This window comes from Nannobrachium achirus (assembly GCF_963921795.1).
Source record: "Nannobrachium achirus genome assembly, chromosome: 2".
Lineage (NCBI taxonomy): Eukaryota > Metazoa > Chordata > Actinopteri > Myctophiformes > Myctophidae > Nannobrachium > Nannobrachium achirus.
The window spans coordinates 57365712-57378637 of record NC_137811.1 but is presented as its reverse complement, the minus strand read 5'-3'; the positions used below and the strand labels follow the sequence as shown (position 1 = coordinate 57378637).

At 43.3% G+C, this 12926-nt stretch overlaps 1 protein-coding gene across 1 annotated transcript in view; it reads left to right on the top strand.

The window, feature by feature from the left end:
* Nucleotides 1-12926, top strand: part of znf236 (zinc finger protein 236) — a 149882-nt gene that overhangs the window by 62599 nt on the left and 74357 nt on the right. Inside the window, exons 19-20 of the mRNA XM_080747343.1 lie at nucleotides 2622-2725; nucleotides 4893-5324. Coding sequence (XP_080603469.1) covers nucleotides 2622-2725; nucleotides 4893-5324 — 536 coding nt within the window. The remainder of the gene's footprint in view (nucleotides 1-2621; nucleotides 2726-4892; nucleotides 5325-12926) is intronic.

The following is a 12926-nucleotide window of genomic DNA, read 5'->3' as shown; positions in this document are numbered from 1 at the left end:
TGCCTCAGCACTTGGACTCTATATGATGATTGAAATTCTTTTTTAGGAATAATCCCTTGAGATGTAGCTTCTCGTTTTCGAGGGGGTCCTGAGTCTTTTTTTAAATTTACTCATAGGTGTCACAATTATTTTTCTGTCAAAAGAGGTGTCCTGTCAGAGCTCCAGCTCTCTCGTGAGACTCAGAGTTTTCAGCTTTCTGTCAGCTGTAATATCCTGACTTGTCCCTCAGCAATGGCCCCAGGCTCTGATTTACAGGCAGTAAAGTACCTTACTTTTGGCCTTTCTGTCTACAGGAAATCCCTAGTCTCTCTCCCTTTCCCTCGCTTTCTCCGTCTCGCTCGCTGTACCCTGTGGAGAAGCTAATAACAGAGACCTGTTCCTGGGCTCCATCTCTAACCTCTCAGAACAACTTGTGTAGAAGTCTGTAGGGATTATGTTGGCAGTTGGCACAGCAACACACCAACTTACTGGCTACTAGTGAGATGGGGGTGAGGTTTCACCAAAGGGAAACAGATCTTTGAATGCACTGACAAATGACTTGGCGTAGCTCTTGTCTAGGTTGCAAATGTTTCCTGGCGTTGCAAAGTATTTGTGGAAAGTAAACAGAAAAGTTTTTGCTGGATGTCACAGCATGCAGCTATACAGATAATAGTTGACAAAGCTTTGTTTGAGGGAATGGATCATTGATTTTCGTTCTCACATATCTTCTATTCTCACATTTGGCTGAGCTGATTCTCAAGATGTGACAGTCACAAAATCCTTAAACGGGCGATGTCTCACACAATATTTTTTGATGTTGATTAAAATTGGACAGATTGCATTCTGATAAGTGTAGACCCATTTTCAATGTGCCCCTGTCATGAATCTACCACAGGAATTAACAATTTCAAATGCAAGTGCTGAGATGAGAGCCACCTTTGATCGATTAAAACTGTCCAATTGGCAATTTGAAGGACTCTTTCTAGAGGACCACAAGACGTCCAGTGAATACTGATGATGTCTGACTGTCTGTCAGAAATTATAGCATCCATGCTAATGTTGAAGGAAGACATGTCTCTCTCACTGCTTCTTTAGTGGAACAAAACGCTGTTCTTGTTATATCATATCAATGCAACTGTGTTTTTTTCTTTTTGTGTGTGTTTGTTCACACTACATATTTGTTTGGGGGAAAGCTCATCACATTTCAAGGGGTGATATTGCTGCATTGATTAGTGTCATAGTGTCATATACAGTAGATGAATAGCATCTATGTAAATAATGCAGGGCATCGCAGTTTGTAATTCTGTCTAAAATGTCTAAAATGAACATAGACAGTTTAAGATATGGCAATGAATGATTTATCTGGCACAGTTAAGTCAAATAGATGAATACCATAATTTTTCACCCTTTGTCAGCCTTCTGGTTGGTCCCTGACTGACCAACCAGCAGGCTCAATCTGCCTTGTCCCGCCCTGGTTCCGCCTTTTTGATGTTGAATTAGCTAAAACATAATTTTTGGAGAAATAAAAACATTTAAAAACATGCTGAGTCACTATACTGCCACTGAGCAGCTCCATTTGACTGAAATCAAGTTTTAAATTAGAATTGAACACACAGAATAACAATACGAAGCAACTGAATTAGAATGGTAGTGGATGGAGTGTCCCACCGAATGTCCCACCAAGACACTGCAACCAATGGGTGTGAAGAGGGATGGGACAATGGGCGGGACTTGACAAAGGGTGAATTGGCTTGAAGATCCGACTGTAGTGGACAATGCCTTGGTTCATCAGGTCCAATTTAAGGAAAAGAGTGTGCAATTGGAAGCACATTTCCGTGGCCTTTAATTATCATGCTGTAATTAAAGTGGCCGTGTTTAGGGTTCATTGGAGCACTCTAAACCCCATACATATCTTAGCAGGCCATTGTTGTTCATAGAAGAGAGACCACAATAGGGAAAAACATGGACACAGTTTCTCAAGGTAGAGTTTTATCTGTGGTCTAGGACAGTGGTTCTCAACCTTTTCAGGCTGTGACCCCCCAAATAATCATATTTGAACTGGGGACCCCCCACCCTGCACAAGCACTTGAAATTGTAGGAGTTGGCATTACATTTAGTTTGACTCGATCCATTCCATTGTGAAAATCTACATACTCACAACGCCTCGGAACACGAGGTGTTGTGAGCATGTGGATCGTCTATTTTCACAATTTCTGCCTCTAATATTTGACAATTTGGCCAATGTTTGACCAGAGGTACTAAAATCAGATACCATGTATACACAGTATGTTGGTCTGTTTACTTTTGATTGAGAAAACAATGTTAACATTTTACTAATCATCTGGGGACCCCCCAAAAGAATTTGGGGGTCCCGACCCACAGGTTTAGAACCACTGGTCTAGGAGAAGGACTCTCCAGCATTGGGAGTTTAGTTTACCCAAACCACTGGCATCGGTCAGTCTCTACAGTCTTCATTGTATTGTGTGTGTAATCATTGTGTTAACACCAGTGCCTTGAACAGTGATAACCAAGTACCTCTCTAACTAATCCCGGCTCTTCCCTCTCCTTACTCTCCCCTATATTCTCTGCTCCTCATCTGTACCCCTCTCTTTCTCCTCTCAACTTTACTTCTCTACGCCAAGGCACATCCGGATCCACACAGGAGAAAGGCCTTACAAGTGTGACGAGTGTGGAAAGAGTTTTACAGTCAAGTCTACACTGGACTGCCACGTAAAAACACACACAGGTCAGTCAGTGGCTTACTGCCAGAACTCAGCGTTTTCTCTTAATCGCTTTTCTCTAGATCCAATTAGGGATGGGGCGATATTATCGTTTATTGTGATAAAAACGCAATGCGTTGTGAGCTTGTAGATCAGCTATTTTTTGGCAAATGTTCCGCCCCAGGATAATGGATTTTGATTGAACATCGTAAATCGCGATTTCTTTTGCCACAATAATCGTGATATGACATTTTCATATTGTCCCATCCCTAGTTCCAATACCATGTATGCGTCTTTGTAAAACTGTGTCCGTGAAACGTTGTGTAATACAACTGCGAGTCTGCGACAGGGGCGCCCCATTTATGGCGATGTGCCACACGATAGGTAACGAACGACGCGCCACACAAAGCTCTGTTTTTTCACCCTTATGGTAAATGGTGCATTTATATAGCGCTTTTATCCAAGGCGCTTTACATAGATTGTGCATTACATTCACCCATTCACGCACACATTCACGCACACATTCATACACCGGTGGCGGAGGAAACCATGCAAGGCACCAACATACTCACCGGGAGCAATTTCTTGCCCAAGGACTCTTCGACATTAACTCAGGGGGAGCCCGGATTCGAACTGGGAACCCTTCGGGAACCCTTCGTGCTCTAATAACGGTTTCTCTACCCCTGAGCTATGCGGCCCCATGGCATGTTACTTGTATCAATAGATCTGTGTTAGTATACAACCGATATAATCATTAGTAAGACTCCCCAGGGCGAGGTCGCGCCATGTCTTGGCCATCTGGCCAGTGATGTATATCGGACCAGTTACCCATATATGGAGACCCCTGGTACCCATATAGGGAGATCCATGTACTGTATATGGAGATATGCCGTGAGAGCCCAAACATGCTTACTCAGTTATTCGTTATGTGAAAGTCCTATGATGTCTATGACATCTGACTTCATATGCCCATACATGGAGATCCCTGTCTGTAGAACCAGCCACACAGATATGGGCTGTCTTGGCCATATATGGATTCTGTTAGTGTTCATATATGGGCATTCCCATATAAAGTCCTGTTAGATATGGGCTTAATATTGATGACATCAGGGAACTCCATATATGGGTATATAAGGTATTCTGTTAGTGTGACATCACACATACCAGAGCGGTAAAACCTTTCTGTTAGAGTGGTTCCCCTGACATCACAGTGTCAGAGGAGTGATTATGGATCCCACTGGGAAAGATGGATAACCACGCCCCGGACTCATTTTTGAAGCTTGTGATTGGCTGAACCGGACGTAGGGAGCGCTCCGTTGTAGTCACTTGGACCGCGCGAGGTGCACCAAAACCCAATTATCATTGCGTTTATCGTGCGCTTGCCCAGGCCTTATGGCCTGGGCATAAATAGAACGATTGCATTCATCACGGCTTCATAACTCGCGCGGCGCTCCGCCGGCCGCGCGGCCCTGGCCTTTGCGCCGCTTGCAATGTCGTGGACAATAACTGAAAACGAGCGCTCTATGCCGTTTCCATCCATCTTTCCCAGTGGGATCCATAATCAGGCGTGTCAGAGCATGATGTCAGAGTGGCAAACCCATAGACTGTAAAAAAAAGGTGTACACGTCAAGACGGACGGAGTCAGCATGTGCAGTTTCACATTAACATGAAAAACAGGAAAATGAAAGCTGTATATTTATTTTAAAATCTATACCAGGTCTAACCTCCCCATTCATGCTAAATCTCTACAGTTCACTTTTCACTTTTGTTCATAACATTATGGGTTATTATGCTAGCGAGCCAAGTTACTGTATATCAATCAGACATGTTCACAATATCCATCTAATTGCACTGCCTAACTCTGCTTTGAAAAGGAACGATAGATAAATGACAGGCCCAGCACTGGCTTATAAGCTATTTAAGTGATTTGAGGTATAATGGTTTAATAATTTTTTCTTAGCTTCAGTAATGAGCCTTAAAGCCCTTGATGCCGTATGTTAGATTAGTTCTTTGGTTAGATTAGAACAGAACAAAAGACTTCTCATGCACATTAATAACCGCGTTTTTTTTTAACATAGTTTTTGTCATCAACATTCAGCTCTTTATAGAGCTGAATGTATTGTCTCACTCTAAACTATAACCCTCTGGAAATGATATTTATTTGCCCAACACTCATTTTAGTTGTCCTTTCAGGTCAGAAACTGTTCAACTGCCACATGTGCAACACCTCCTTCTCCACAAAAGGCAGCCTGAAGGTCCACATGCGGCTCCACACCGGCTCCAAGCCCTTCAAATGCCCCTTATGTGAGCTGCGCTTCCGCACCTCTGGCCACCGCAAGACCCACATCCAGTGCCACTACCGGCCGCACAGCGAGGGCCGCAAGGCCAAGCGGATGGCTCTCTCGGCAGGCCGGGCAAGCCATGGTCAAGACCCAGAGCAGGGGCAGACTCAAGCCCAGCAGCAGGCTAGCCCAGAGGCTCTCCACCCTGTGAGTCTGCTGCAGACGTCCAGTTCAGACCCCAACATTTACCTCCCAGCCAACCAAGTACTCACCGGACAGTTTGACCAGAATCTGCTGCAGCAAGGCCTTGTTGGACAGGCCATCCTGCCTGCTTCCATGTCAGGTAATGAGCACTAAAGATTATGACATTCTACTGGGGTTTATTTATGAAGGCACTCGCCCTGGGGTGTCGTACAGAACACACAAAGGAGGCATGGTGGAGGTTCAACCATTTACTGGCCAGCAAATTAACAGGCAGCATTGTGTGTCTGAAACATCATAGGCGTAAATTAAAGGTATGCTGACACGCCCATAAGTTTAACATTATAATACAGTAGGTCACGTGGTCTTTCTCCAAACAGTCTGAAAAGGAGGCGGGCTGTATCAGTTAGTAGTGAATGTATACTGCCGTGCACAACGTGATGCGTTGTTGTTAGCTTGTAGCGCCGCACCGCACGGCTATTTTCGAGAGCTATTGTGTGTGTACACACACGCACGCGCGCGCACGCACGCACGCACGCACGCACGCACGCACGCACGCACGCACGCACGCACGCACGCACGCACGCACGCACGCACGCACGCACGCACGCACACACACACACACACACACACACACACACACACACACATAGGCTACACACACAGTGTATGAGCCACGGTGCTCCGGTGAAGACAGCAGGGCAGAGATGGCTGCTAAATGGGGTTCAGAGCTGCCGAGGAGGAAACGTTGGACCCTCGTTCTAATCTCTGACACCTTTTTGGTAGAATAATTGTACTTTGTACGCGGTTAGGGTGGATTCTATAACAATATTCGATATATTTTTTTACCCCTAGAACTGCTTGTTTTAAAATTCGGTTTATGAATTGTCGCATTTCTCCTCCTCGCACATTTATGTTGGGGTTGTTTCACAAGATAATGCTCGCCGCTCATCTCCGCCCCTCCCCCCATATTAGCCAATCAAATTAATTTATTGCAGTTACTGTACAGAAAGTACTACTTTCAGTCCAGTAACTACAATAAATTAATTTGATTGGGTAATTTAACATGGGGTTACATGACACCATTAAAAAAATATGCTAATTTGATAGCCTTAATTAGCTGTTTTGGCCATTTAAGTATGTATATACTGTACAGTATACTGGCCTCCAGCAAAAACTAATTTAAGATTACAGGCAAAGCAAACACTTAATTATAATGTTTGGCAAGGTGTATACTGTAAACGGCAACATCACTAAAATTAATGCAGATAGTAACAGACATAAAAGCATACTATTGCTGTTACATGCCATGTTCCAATGAAGGAACATCACAAGTGCTGGTACAATTGGCAATAAATAGCGGTCAGCTATTTTGACGGGTGCTAGATCATAATAAATAATAATGTAGACAGAGAGAAGGCCTGGACACTGTCTTAATGCTCCCAGAAATGTTTTATTTATTTATGGAGCGGTAGAAAAAAAAAAAAAAAAAACGTTTCGGCCTCTGTGGCTTTCGTCATGTATACTGAATAGTGCATGAAAAAGCTGGTACCTTTCTTTGCACACACTTTTCAGTATACCTTACAAAGGCCACAGAGGCTGAATTGTTTTTTTTTTTACCTCTGCATAAATACATATATTGTTCTGGGAACATTAAGACGGTGTGCAGACTGCAGAGTAGACCTTCTCTCTCTCTCTACAATTTAGTGAGGGAAAGTTAGCCTATTGCTAGATCAATCTGGGAACTAAATCTAAATCACTAGCTTTCTTCACAAATGTGTTCATAAAGGTGTCTACTATCACCTCTGAACTTTGTCAAACCCAACTCCCTTGACATACTTTGTGGGAGCCAATCAAAGTTATTGGGTATCCCGAGGGCCTGGGATTAAAGGGGGAAAAATAAGAAATGGCCAATATGAACGTATGAGGTGTGTAATTTGAGTATTTTTGGGCTGCTGAATCCATTCCAACCATTTGTTTTCAGTTAAAATGACTCCTTGGACATAAAATAGGCCACACCTGCGTTTGTGTCCATGAGACATATAATATTGGCAATACAAAAAGGTTGGAGTAGGGTTTGAATTCATGAAAACTATTCAAGATCAGGTGGGTAAGCACACATTATGACACACATGATAACATGATGCAATCTGACAAGGAACACTCAAACACAGGGTTTAAAACATAGGGACTAACAGCCACAGGACACAGGTGAACTTGAATGACATGATTGGCTAAGCCTTAGCCAATCAGGCCTTTTTTATGGCCAAGGATAACTACTGATAACTAATGGTTGGAATGGATTCAGCAGCACAACAATACCCTAATTACACACCTCATACGTTCATATTGGCCATTATTTATTTTTCCCCCTTTAATCCCAGGCCCGGGGTATCCCGATACCCCCAACTTTGATTGGCTCCCACAACGTATGTCAAGGGAGTTGGGTTTGACAAAGTTCAGAGGTGATAGTAGACACCTTTATGAACACATTTGTGAAGAAAGCTAGTGATTTAGGTTTTAGTTCCCAGATTGGTCTAGCAATAGGCCAACTTTCCCTAACTAATTGGCAATTAAGCCTTATTGCAAACAAACAGCTTGCTCCTGATATATGCCTGCCTGGGTGTGCGCATGCACATGCTATGAGAATGTTTGTGATGATGTCGCAGACTTATTTCAATCACAGATTGACTAACACAACACGACACAAACAAACCAACATACCCACACAAAAACATTCACAGGTGAGGAGAGTTTACGTTTATATGGTGGAGCTGAAATGATCTGAAAAGATGGCCTGTAATCTTTCATGCTCCTGTGGAGTGGAAGTCAAGTCTAGTCAATTTTATATTTTATTTATAAAGCATGTGAGGGGGGGGGGGGGGGGGGGGGTGCAGGCTAGATTTAAAGAGTCTGGATTTGAAGGTGTCCATGGAGGAAAGTGAATCAGGATGCAGTGCTGCGCGGTTATCCCCTGTCAAAAGTCTTCAGATTGATTAGCTAGGCTTAAAAGAATCCACTGAAGCCCGACTGGCATCGGCCCTAATACCTCCGCTTTTGCAGAGAATGGTGCATGGCTGTCCAAGACAGCAGGCCGTGAAATTAATTTCTCTCATTGTTGCTGGAGTACGGCCAAGGTTTGGCTGACGCATCTCAGCCACCAATCTCCACTCGCCCCCAACTCTGGATTTAAGATGCTATCTGTTCTTTTTTCGCTTTAGCTGTCTTGCCTCTCTCTTCTCTGTCTTCTTCTTTCTCCTGTTTGTCTCTTAGTGATGGGAACATTGCCGTTATTTACAGACACGTTGGTTAATCCATAGATCGGTCATTCTGTTGGGTGGGTGAAATAATACACAATTAATAAGGGTGTAACTGTAAAGATTAACGGAATGAATTAGAACCCAGGCCACCTAATTCGCAATGCGACTAACATCAATAGACAGACACCCGAATCAACCTATATGCTCTAAAGTTACAAAAGTAAAATGTACAAAAGTAACATTCTGTTTCTGAAGATATTGCGAAGTGTGTGAAGTGAAGTTTATAGGAACAGCAAAGCCTGTGCTGGAATCTTTAATGAAACAAACAATACGGTGGACATGTGACAGCTTCTGGTAGACAGAGATTCAATTCAATTCATTTACATTTTATAAAAGTGTCAAATCACAACAAGTTGTCTCAAGACACTTTACATACTGTATAGCAGGGGTCTTCAATGTTTTCAGGCCAAGGACCCCTTAGCTGAGAGAGAGAGAAGAAGTAGGGACCCCCTCTACATATTGTGTAAATGTGTGATGGAGATTTTCATCGATTTCATTGATGGATTCATAGACTTGTTTGACAGCACTGTCACCAGTCTATTTTGGATTCATGTTAATGTGTATTTTCAGACATTTAACCACTTAAATTGTCGATATTTTGTAAACTTGACCCTCCACTATGTACTTTTTTTTACCTCTACACCAAACCTATTTGCCGAAAATAGAAGATCTACAAGCTCTCAACGCCTCGCAGCGCGAGGCGTTGAGAGCTTGTAGATCGTCTATGTTTGACTAAAGTTCGTTGTTCATTGTTCATTGTTCATTTAAAAGATCAATTACCGGTATCCTATCACACAAGAATTTGGCAGCCCCCCTGTAGTAACTCTAAGGACCCTTTAGGGGTCCCGGAGCCCCTGTTGAAGACCCCTGCTGTATAGAGCAGAGACACGACATGGTTCAACCCTGAGCAAGTCATTTTGCGACAGCGGCTACGAAAAACTCCCCCTTAGATACAAATACAAGTGTTGGCAATAACAATAATAATAGATATAATAGTGTAAGATACTGTAATATATAATAGTAAACAATAATGTTAGATGTTTGTGTATAATGGTATAACAATGTAAAAATAAGATACAGTGTAGTGCTATTAGTATAATACTAACAATCCACAGTCGTGCTCCATGGAGAGGCTCGGTCTGCAGTCACACTCTTGATCTACAGCTGGGGGTCTGTAATAACAGTCCATGGACCTGTGAAGTGGGAGACAAAAAGAACTCCGGGGAGCGGGTCCCCGGATGTCCAGTTAGTGGCAGACCTTACTGGAGCGTGAGTCCATACAGTGTTAATTACAATTAGCCAGTAGCTATGCCCCTCCCCTAAAAGCTTTTGTCCAATGCTAGCTTAGCAACCGGCAGCTTGCCAAGGCTGTTGCCAAGGCAAACCTTGGCAAGCAGGAAGTTATTCTAAGCTAGCATTGGCCAAAAGCTTTTTGGGAGGGGCATAGCTACTGGCTAATTGCACTGTTGGGACATGAATCCACACAAACAAAGAGAGTAGGTAGGAGAAGAGAGAGGAAGGGGATGGAATGAAGGGGGGTGGAGAGGAGGAGAGGGAGAGAGATCAGTTGCAATGAGTGGAGGGCGCCTTTCAACACCAGCTGATGCACTTAAGCCATTAGGGAAAGGAAAAGGAGTATTTTCTGAGAGGAAATTGATTTGACAGCTATACCCAGTTGATTGCTTTTCAAACTCAGGAAACACTAAAAGCACACGTTTCAAGGACTTCTCTGTACTTGCACAACCAGCCTGCTCACAATGTTCATCTATCCCACATTATTTTAAATCAATGAAAATGTTGTCTCCAGAGGATAGAGCAGTGGCGCGTCGTTTATTTCTGGGTGGCTCAAGTGGGGAAATAATTTATGTGCTATGAAGTACTGCATGTGCGCGCGTGCGCGCACACACACACACACACACACACACACACACACACACACACACACACACACACACACACACACACACACACACACACACACGTGTGTGTGTATGTATGTGCGTAAGAGCATAAAGGCATGAGCAGACACTTAATGTCTGATCATATCAATGATCATAATATCATGTCTCATCCACCAATATCTACTTTAATTACTAACAGTATTTAAACTAACTTTTATTTAACTTATTTATTTATTTAACTTAACCTTTATTTTAGATGTGTAGAAGAACACAGTGAATCAATGAAAATGTCTTGCTGACTGATCCTGTCAGCATATATGGAGATTGAAATAATGAAGTTTGGCTGATGCGTACGTAAATACACATTGTGCATTGTTGGTTAATGAACCTAATCTCCCCAAATAATTAATCATGATGCCAGCGGAGGACCAAATAAGCATATTAGGACTTCCTAGAATGGTAAGATAAGACTGCCATATTGATGGATGAAGTTGATAAGTACTGCTCCACAAATTTTAAATTCCAAGTGTCATCATCGTTAGTTGGGTTCTCCCAAGTAGAGATGATGACACTTCGAATTGATGACACTTCGAACAAGTCTTGCATGCAGCACCATGGAAGACAACTTGAATCCTCCTGGCACAGTGGAAACTATTACTAGTAAGACACCTGAGGGTGGAATGCGACCTCAGGGTGACATGCGACCTTGCCCTTTCTCGCCCTAAAGGGCGAGGTCGCGCCAATTCTTGACTATCTGGCCAACCACAGCGTTTCTCTGACGATTCTAGTTGTTATCATTCTGGGGGGAGTTTGTTCATGTTTTTGTGAGGGTATCAACCCTAGGAGAAACGGGGAGAACATGCAAACTCCACACAGAAAGGCCCTATCGCCAACCCCACCTAGGGTGTGAGCGATAGGGCCTAAACATGGAGATGTGGAGAACACTATATATGAAGATAGACAGTAGCCATTGTTAGGCCGGAGTCAATGGCTGTCTGTCTGACTGTCTGTACAGGAAGTGATGTCACATGACATACTTTTTATGCCCATATATGAGTCATTCTGTACCACATCTCCATGTTTAGGCCAAACAGGTTTGCTCCATTACTCCATGTATAGGTCCAAATGACCTCGCCCTAAAGGGCGAGGTCGCGCCAATTCTTGACCATCTGGCCAACCACAGCGTTTCTCTGACGATTCTAGTTGTTGTCATTCTGGGGGGAGTTTGTTCATGTTTTTGTGAGGGTATCAACCCTAGGAGACACGGGGAGAACATGCAAACTCCACACAGAAAGGCCCTATCGCTCACACCCTAGGTTGGGTTGGCGATAGGGCATTTCTGTGTGGAGTTTGCCTAAACATGGAGATGTGGTACAGAAGGACTCATATATGGGCATAAAAAGTATGTCATGTGACATCACTTCCTGTACAGACAGTCAGACAGACAGCCATTGACTCCGACCTAACAATAGCTACTGTCTATGACGGTAGTTCCATATGACATATTGGACTAGACTATCTCCATATATAGTGTTATCCACACCTCCATGTTAGGACTCATATATGGGCATAAAAAGTATGTCATGTGACATCACTTCCTGTACAGACAGTCAGCCATTGACTCCGGATTAACAATGGCTACTGTCTATGACGGTAGTCCCATATGACATATTGGACTAGACTATCTCCATATATAGTGTTATCCACATCTCCATGTTTAGACAGCCAATGACTCCGGCCTAACAATAGCCAGGCAGATAACAGAAATAATCGTTCACTTGCGGATACAAGCACCAAAATTGGCACACATACTCCTTAGGGATTGCTCTTTTCATAAAACCATCTGGCCAAATAAAATTTCAAGATGGCGGCCATTTTTCAAGATGGCCGCCATTGAATATACAGTAATCTTGCATTCCGCAATAAAATACCATAGACCTGTCCTATTTGAATGATCTTGGTGTCAAATCATACATTTTTCACTATGTAGAATCCAAATTTGGACCCATGGACTTATTCACTGGCTTCCTTGTACCATATATCAGTCCCGGAATCCTAATATTCTGCTAAATTAGAGGTTTGTGTTATGTCTGACTCGGGTAAAATGGGTGGTAGTGTATATCTTAGTATTGTTAGAGGTTTATGGTATGTGTATGTGTGTGTGTGTGTGGGGGGGGGGGGGGGGGGGGTGGTAATGTAGTAATGTAGTAACTCAACAGAGCGGATTTCAATGCACAGTGGCTGACGCGGCTAAAATGCATGGTAGATATAATAGCGCCGTGGGATCACTCTTTGTCTAGTCTCTATTCTTCGACCTTTTCGACTTGGGTAACCCTGCCAGTAGTACAAGACTCCTGCCGACATAGCTCTGGGGGTCATGGAGACACGCAAACTGCCTCACCACGATAAGGTGATGATCCCGTCGAGGCAGGAGTTTTTTTTTTGGGGTCTTTTCTTTTTTCTTTTTTTTCTAGGGCCTAGGCAGTATAGTACAATAGTATAGTAGGCCTAGACTACAACGCT